Consider the following 9,128-nt stretch of genomic DNA (forward strand, 5'->3'; position numbering starts at 1 on the left):
TCTCTTGCTCCATTCTAATTCTGAACAGGAAGTTGTAAATTCAAGTCCTTCCAGAGAGTCCCTTTGCAACGTGCAATCTCCTATCACCATGCAAGCACTGGAAAGAATAATGAAATAAATAGTGGTGACTGTAATTTATTTGCATTTTAAGTCCTTAACCCACTTGTTTGCCTCCATGACTCCTTTTCCATAAAATATTCATTGGCTTCCAAAAGAAGGAGATAGATGAGGATGTAAGTTTCTGTGAATTTATTTGAAAGGAAGTATGATGTGCCCAGCTTCTCCTGACTAACTCAGTAAACTCTGGGGCATAAAGTAGCTGATTTCTCAACTTCCAGCTCTGACCAATTTTATACATTAAGGAGCACGTCCTTCTTGGTTCAGTAAGATGTACAAGTACCTTGCCTATTAGATGAAGCCTTGAATTCTGTGCCCCAGAGTGGACACTGGGCAGCTCTTGTCAGGTGCAAATAACAATATACAACTGCTTGCAGGCTGAAGTTGGGTACTGAACAGTTAAATCTCTTCTGTCTCACTTCTGCTACATGTCTTTAGTATGCTGTCTGTGTGAATTTTCTGGAAAAGCCTGGAAAGCTTTATATTACAGCCTCAAGCTAGAGCCCTTTTGTTACTAACACCATGTAAACACATGAAAAGAGAAAGTCACTCTTCCCAGATCCTTAAAAGTGAAAAGCATCCCCTGTGTGTGAGAATTGTTAAAGTATAGGAGAGGCAAAAAGTTAATCTCCCATATCATTGTGCAGTGCCTTCCATTTCCTTTTCTTGGGAAAAAAAGAAAAAGAGGAGGAGGAGAAGGAAAGTTTTCATTCTGTAAGAAACACCAAGCAGAAGACAGAGGTGAAGCTTTGTCAAAGTTTAGTATTTCAGAGATGAGCATGGGTTGGAGCCACTCAGATGCAGCCAAGTTAATTAATGATTACACAGCTGGAAAACTTCTATCATCTCACCACAATTTACAAACTTAATTCAGTATGAGAACCACAGCTGCACAAACCCTAATCAAGGATATTCAAGCACATAGCATGAAAGGTGTTGACAGCAAGAGTTTTAATACATAAACATTTTTAAAGCCCTTCTTCTAATCAGCCTGGGTGAGCATAGTTGTCTGTTCTGTTTAGCTTTCAGTTTCTGACATTTTTCATCTCAAGCATAGGGCATAAAATACCCCTGCTGAGTTGAGATGTGGGTTAGTTGTACATGCCTACTGAATATAAATTAATATAAACATGGAACTCATTTTCACCGGCTTAGGGATATCACTGGTGCTTGATGTGTCCTACCGGTGTGAAAGCCTCTTGCTTTTCTGCTGCAGACTTGTTTGTTTTTTATATTCCTCAATTCTGACAAGCAAATTACCAGTGATTTTTAGTATACACATGGTTCCACTGAAACCAGCAAAAGTCAGTCAAATGTTTAAAGAAAGCTGAGTTACGGATAAGATTCCTGTTCATCTGTGATAAATTGTTCTTTTTCTTCTACTTGGTACCCTTTGGTTTCCCTTCTGTACTGCACCCCACTGAATGGTGGTGTCCTGCATTACCAGGGAAAAGTGAAACCTTTCCACCATTACTACTCCATGAACAAAATGCCTTTGTGTATTCTGAAACTAGTTTTTACCATGATAAATCACATCTTTTCAGTGGCATGAGCTTTTAAATTTCTTTATTCAAATAGAGACGAGCTCTTTTATGGATGCACTGGAATACAGTTAGCCTGAGTTTACATCAGTTTAGCTTAATGAATTTGACTGAGCTAAGTCGGTGTAAGCTAAGAGTTAGACATATCTAGGAAAGCTTTTTGCATCAGTCTAAGCTGATTTCAAAACTCACTTTACAGAAAAGTAATAAAAAGAGTAAAAAGTAAAAAGGAGATTTGCAAATACTGCTGGGAGAGCAATAGGAAACAGTCCAGGGCTAGGGAAAATTCAGAAACAAAGCAGTATATTGGGAGTGTTGAACTGCCTTGCCTCTGCATGTAGCTTCTCCTGTAAGACCACCTGTAAAGCCCCCTGCATAATACACTTTGGTTGTAGAACATAGTACAGCACTGCATAATACACTTTGGTTGTAAAACAAAAAGAGAGGAGGGGGGACAGATGGATGACACAACCCCCCAAAAGTGGAATGTGTTGTTCTGGAAGTGTCTTAGAATTGTTATAGAGCATAGCCTCTGTGGAAATATTCACTGTCTCAGAGTCTATCTTGAGTGCTGTGATGTGGAACAGATTATACAGTGTGTGGAAGGAGAACTTACTAAACCGGCCCAGTGAACATCCCCCTTCTCCACCCTGCTCTCTTCTCTTTCACACTGAGAGAAGGAGGAGGCACTGCAGCTATGAAGCAAGAACTCCCTCTGCACTGAGATCAAGCAGAAGGAAGGGAGATCTCGATGTTCATGTTCCTGGAGCTCACAGATATACAAACAGATGGAATAAAAGGAGATGAAAGGCTTTACTTAAACTGTTGCTTGAGGGCAGTTATTTAACGTTTTGCTTGGTAGAGCTTTGTCTTCCCAGAGTTGCACACTGGGTAGCAGATCTGATTGCTTGGGTGGATGAAAAGGTAGTTTCTTAACTTTCATGAAGCAATGAGTGAGATTCTGTAGCCAACCCAAAGGTTTGGTTACTTGTCACCATAAGACAAACAGACCACAAGTATTCCAAAAAACTATATTCAGATAGCCTGTATATCTCTCTGATTCAGCTTTACAGCTTACCTTAACCTTTAGGGCTGAAAAGATCGTAAAGTTTTCCTATTGCTTGGAGAAAAGTGAGAGGGGATAAATAAAACAGACCCATCCATGTAACCGTTTCCAACAAACAATTACCTGTTGTTTTGTGGGTTTTTTCACTTGACTGGAAATTAGCAGGAATGGATTTTCTGGAGTCAAAGCTTTCAGTTAGAAGCTGGCATTTTCTTATCGTGTTGATGCTCCTGGAGGATCACCTTGCACAGGCAGCACTACTCACTGTTTTTGAACCAGATAGGATGACTTTGATAAACAACCTTTGACATCTTTCCATTCTACTCAGATTTCTGACTGTTGAAGGGAAAACTATCCTGTGTTATAGGTACAGCAGATAGTATCAGGATTAGATCTTGGAGTATTTAATAGAGCATTTAGCCTCAGTGTTGTTTATATGGATCCTTCAGCTCTTCTCAGATAAGAGAAGAACTGAAAATCCCTCCTTGTGTGCTGTATAAAATGGTGTTTCTGTTCTGCAGTTTGTAATGAGAGGATGTGGATACCTAAGGCTCTCAGCCCATCGATCCTTGCACAGACTTTTTTTAATGAATGGGATTGAATTTTCCTTAATAAGTTTGATTTTGGCTGACTGGCACTGGGAATGGATTTGGTGTGGTGTATCACACTCATAGTTCTAATGCAAACCCAGCATTTACTTCTTTTTCAGTATGGTGATTGCTCTTAAGATCACATTTGAACACAGCAGGTGAAACTTTCACCATTTCATTGACTCTCCACCCCAGTTCCTGCTTTCCTCTCTACAGTAATAAGAAACTTATTTTAATGATTATTTTATTTTCATGGTTTATGCTGTCCCTATGAAGTTATGATATGAAGTTTTGGAGGGAGATGCTGTTAACCATATATGAGCTGCTTGAACCTTAGTTTCTCAACTGATTTTGCAGAAGCAGGAGCTAAAGCTTTACTATGTAATGTGGTCTAAACCAAGATAATTGTAGGTGAGTTTTATAAGCTAAGCCTAAGCTTTTATGACTGTTGTGAGTGTTGGCAGAAAGTACATATTCAGGAAAGCTCAGCCCATGGTGTTCCATTTGTCTCTCCATTGGATAGACAGCAGTTGGCTGCACTGAGCCAGTGCTGACTGTTGAGCTATCACACAACTGCCGCTTTCAATATCGGAGGTGGTTTGTAATAGAGTTAATCTATCTTCCACTTCCAAAGCCTAAGCAGAAAGGGTTCTTTCTAGGGTTCTTCTGAGGTTATAACTCTTCTGAGGTTAATAAGGATGGTGGCAGAAAGCTGGACTCTAATTTCAGATGTTTTGATTGACTCTTAATGATATCTCATGCACTGGTCAGTAGCATTCAATAAATGGCAGGCACTTCTGACCTTCCTTTGCTTTCTTGTTAAGTAATTTCAGCCATATAACAGCAGTAATGTCAGAAATGATACTTTCTGGTTTGACAGACTTGTGTGTAACAGTATCTTTCCCAAGTACATGGGTACTGTGATGCAGAGCACACAATAGCAATTCTGGCTATTGAGATTCTAAAGACAAAGAATGCCTTAGACCATTTTGAAATGCTGCTCATCTTAAACCACAGGGAACATTGATCCTATGCTAGAGCACAAGTAGCCTGTCATAAACATTGGTTCTGATTATCTAAATAAGGCAAAGCCAACCAGATTGCAAAGTGGTATTTTGGGGAGATGTAATAAAGACTGTAAGACAAACACATGGCAGTTAATTTGTGCTCTGCTGAGTACCCATGAGACATGAGAAGTGACAAATACATAGACACATTTTACTTTTTTTAGAAAAAAAGAGTGGTGTCTTTCTTCTCTCTTTTATATGCAGGAGAAAAAAGGAAGGTAATCTGTCATTCACATTTGAATCACTTTGCTTGCTTGAGCTTCTTTTACCTGTGTGTCCTATGCCCTTATAGTGAAAAGCAAAAAAAAAGTGTTGATTGACTGTGTATAAACAGTGCCTCAACAATGGCATCGTTCATACCAGAGCATATCTTTGTGTGGTTATCCCTCTGCTTTCTCTGATGTAGGATCTGTTTTAACTCTGTGCTTCACATGGTTGCTCTGAACAGAAGTGGCAGGTGGGAAAATGAACACATACTTTGTCAAAGTGCATCTAGTCTAGGAGCGACTAGACCATGCTCTTTTTAACACCAGCAAGATATGATTATTCACAGTGTGGTTCTTCTGAGGTTAATAAGGATGGTGGCAGAAAGCTGGACTCTAATTTCAGGTATTTTGATTGACTCTTAATGATATCTCATGCACCGGTCAGTAGCATCCAATAAATGGCAGGCACTTCTGACCTTCCTTTGCTTTCTTGTTAAGTAATTTCAGCCATATAACAGCAATAAGGCCAGACAGGCAATGAATTTCCTGGGTGATAATTGCATTTCTTCAGTGGCTCCGATCTTTACCCTGCAGCATCCAGCCTCACAGCACACAAGCCATTAAGCAGACTCCATTTTGCAGCCTTTTGGCATCCGAGTGCTGCACTTGGCTGCTGCTAGGATAAGAAGGGCAAAATATTGTGCTGGTGTAATGACTCTGGATTTAAACACAGAAAAAATAAGAAGTAGATACATCTGATTTGACATATTAGTCTGCTGCCATATTAACCTTGTGCATTTTCACTTTAATGTGCTTTGAAATCTCCCTCAATAGGCTCTCCCTGAACTATCTGGAAAGTAGTAGTAATTAAGAAGATTACTTATTAACTTTTGTAACTTATAAATGAGGACTCCATTGCTATCATAGTTATCTCAGTGCAGTGTGATAGAGAGGGAGCTGACAGAGCTCCTTTTCCCACTAAATGAGCGTACTAAACCTGCCCTTAGGGCTCTGAGGCTTTATTAGAATACAGATTGAAATCAATTTTAGTAGAGAAAGATCAGATCTGGAAGAGGCAGAATAAAGGATTTGAAATCAACCTTCCTTCATCAAGGCTGTGTTCTTCAGACCTGCCATCACCCAGCAGTTTTTCAGTGGCTTCTTGAGTTGCAAGAAACTTTCCAAGGTTCCCAGTGTGTCCCTAGAAAAACCTTTTTGCCTTTGTTGCCTTGAGATGTGGGTTTATGTCTGCTGCTGCTGGCTGTGCCCCTTCCCACACATGCTGTGCCACCCTCTGCTTACAGAAGAAGGCTGCTGTGAACAGAACAGTTCTGTTCCATCCCACATTTGTACTGTGCCAATTAGTTGTGCTCAACAAAAGTCATCTAGAGATATCCTTTATATCTTTAAATGGTTTTTTCTTGGTCCAATATTAATGAAATGAAACATATTCTGGCACACTGTGATTACAAGAGACCACCTCACCTTCTACAGATGGGATTTTTTTTCTTTAGGGCCATTCTATTGTGAGGCAAGTGAAACAATCACTTAGAACAGAAGAAAGGTTAAAAACATAAATTATACTCCTGTAAAAATTAACATGAATGACTGTGCTGAAGTTTTTTTTATTAAAATAATAAATGACCCTTACCTGAAACCTTTAATTACAGCCAGTAGCATTTACCACATCATGAAATTGCAGAACAGTTAAGCCTCACACAAACTGAAATAAGAGACTCTGATTCTTTATTATGTAGGCCTGAAGCATATGTTAGCAAATTTGCTGTTATATCCCTCATGATTTCTTTCTTTCCTCTCTCACATTTTTGGGTACAGGTTGCATGGCTGGATTTTTTCAGTAACATTTATTTACAAAAACTAATTAGACTTGTTGCTATCAATAGCCTCTAACTGAGCTCTTAATAACAAACTGCCTGGCAAATTGACATTGTGTCCTTGTTAAATCAGCTCCTGCTGAGTGGGTATGATTCACATATTGATTGCCTCACTTCCTTGATTGCCCTTTTGCAGTGGAATAGCGGGGAGGGAATGGTGGGGAGCAGAGGTGTGAAAGAAGGGAATATTGAGAGAGACCCCGTGTTGGTAAAACAAATTTCCTAAGCTTTGCCCTTGAGCACTGAGTGTTCCAGGTCCCAACATGTAGCAGGAGAGAGGAGTCCTCAGCAGGGCTTGAGCTGGAAGCTGCAGGTCGGTTTTGTGTCCTATCACTGGGGGTCCCTGCAGCTGCAGTTCAAGTCTACCTTTCCTTTTGCTTCCTTCCCTTCCCTGTGCTCTGCAGCTTGTGCGGTACAGCTCAGAGGGTGTGCTGCAGCTGGGCCCACTGGGCTCCACCGCCTTCCTGCCCGACTCCAAATGCCTCGTGGATGATGGGAAGGGCAGGACACCGACTCTGAAGAAGTGTGAAGATGTCCTGAGGCCAGCACAGAGGTTCTGGGATTTCACACAGGTATGGAAGAGCACAGGGAGCCTTGCAGAGGTGCACATTTAATGAAAAACAAGCTCTTTAGAGGACTATTCTTGGAATTTCCCTTTATGCCTTCTAGAAATAGTCAAATATGTTTTCCACAGGTCGTGTGCTATCCAGGAGTTTTCTTGCATTATTACCTGGGATTTTGGAGTATGCTTTTTAGGAATGTTTAGTCATCCTTTCTTGGAAGATTCTCAGTTTCTGGAGTGATTGTCAAGAAGATACCTCTCTTTGTATGTGTGTATGTGTTTCTAGGAATTTTCATTTTTAGAAGGTTTCTAGAAATTTTCTAACATCTTTCTAGAAATCTTTAACTCTAGAGCTTTCAAATAGTTTTTAGAACTTCTAAAGGCATTCTTACAGTTTTTGGTATATTCTATGTCTTGGAGGCTGTAGAGATCCTCTAGTGGTTTTTTAGAGGGGGTTTTTTTTGTGATTTCTGGGGAATTTTCTAGCAATTCCTACATCTAGAATTACCACTGACTTGTTTTGGCACTTTGTGTATGTTATCTAGCTTCTAGGAATTTCTAGCACTTTCCAGGGACTTTTATCAATTGATGTATGCAGAACTTTCCAGGCATTTTATAGTATTTTCTAAGGATTTACAGATCTAGCACTACTTTTAGCCCTTTTGCCTTTTCTATTTCTTCTAATAATCCCTTTTTTTCCCCCTCTTCTTTTTCTTAGAATGGTCCAATCATCAGCAGAGACACTGGCCGCTGTCTAGAAGTGGAAATGTCAAAGGATGCAAATTTTGGGCTCAGATTAGTCGTACAAAGATGCTCGGGGCAAAAATGGATGATTAGAAACTGGATAAAACATGGCAGACATTGACTGCTGGGGCTGAGAAGCTGCCTCTCCTGCTGTTGTCCATTGCTCAGTGTGCCATATCTTGCAAGGCATTTGTCTTAAAGCAGATTGGTTTGAACAGGACTTGGCTCCCGGGATTCCTCCATAATTGGGCATTCAAAGGGAAAAAGGAAAAAAAAGAAAACAGAAAAGTAGACATGTACTTGCCCTATTTGACTCTTCTTTGCTCTGGCAGATGACCTGGGAAGCTGAACAAGAGTTTTCTGTTGGTTTTGAAATCTTCTGAAGATCAGAACACAGCAGAAAAATGTGTTCCTTAAGCTCTCCTAGAGGAATCAATGGACGGATGTTTCTGAGATGAGTTGAAAGGAGAGATCTCAATACTGCCTCATAAAGAGAGCTCTCTGATGGGTAGCTTTTTAGCTTTAAGTTATTGACTGGTGCACAACTCCTATGGTGAATAATCATGTGCCTTTTTTATTGTACTTGGTATAAAAAGGGGGCTGGAACAATCCTACCTTTTCAGCATGTCTGGTTCATTGTACTAAACGACAAGATCTGTAAATAACACTGGAAATATAATATAATATATGATAAATTTCAAGGTTGATTGTTTAGGAGTCTCTATTTCTAGAAAGAGACTATTCCACAAATGTTTACAGGTGGTGGTTCTCAACCTTCAAGCTGCTGAAAAGCAGCATTTTGGAGACCTCTTCTAGTTAGACACAGGTAAATGTTGAATAGGTAAAATAGCCACATGCTCTATTATATTGCCACAATTTACATTTCTTGACTGTGAAGGCATCACAATATGCACTTGTGTATTTAACTCTTACAAGTCCTAGTAGATGGATGAATTTCTAGAGGCCTCAGTTGGCCCACAAGCCCAGAGTATGTAAGTACAAGGTTCCCATCCCGCAGTACTTTGTGTGCAGGTGCGTTGCTGTGTTATTCCAGAAATTGCCTGGAAGCTGGACACTACTTCTGAAAACAAGTTGGCTGACTTAGGTGCCATCTGTGGAATTTAACAACTTGAATCTTCCATTTTGTCACCCATCCTGTGAAAATGTCAAATGTGAGCAAAACTGCTTTGTGAGCACTGTCTAGACAAATTTCCTGAACAAAGCAACAAACTCTTTTCAGCATTTGAAAAACAAACAAAAACTTAGTGATAAGAGGACAAACTAGGGCAAGAACTAGACAGCTTCTATAAATACTGTTACTCTGCAATATAAATATTCTA

General features: G+C 39.9%; 1 protein-coding gene across 1 annotated transcript in view; it reads left to right on the forward strand.

The window, feature by feature from the left end:
- The window catches only part of GALNT9 (polypeptide N-acetylgalactosaminyltransferase 9), a 142,637-nt gene extending 134,703 nt beyond the window's left edge, over positions 1-7,934 (forward strand). Inside the window, exons 10-11 of the mRNA XM_010199562.2 lie at positions 6,887-7,054; positions 7,763-7,934. Of these exons, the coding sequence (XP_010197864.2) occupies positions 6,887-7,054; positions 7,763-7,909 (315 nt within the window). The 3' untranslated portion in view covers positions 7,910-7,934. The remainder of the gene's footprint in view (positions 1-6,886; positions 7,055-7,762) is intronic.
- The last annotated feature ends 1,194 nt before the right edge of the window (positions 7,935-9,128 follow it).

Source organism: Colius striatus, chromosome 17 (genome assembly GCF_028858725.1).
Source record: "Colius striatus isolate bColStr4 chromosome 17, bColStr4.1.hap1, whole genome shotgun sequence".
Lineage (NCBI taxonomy): Eukaryota > Metazoa > Chordata > Aves > Coliiformes > Coliidae > Colius > Colius striatus.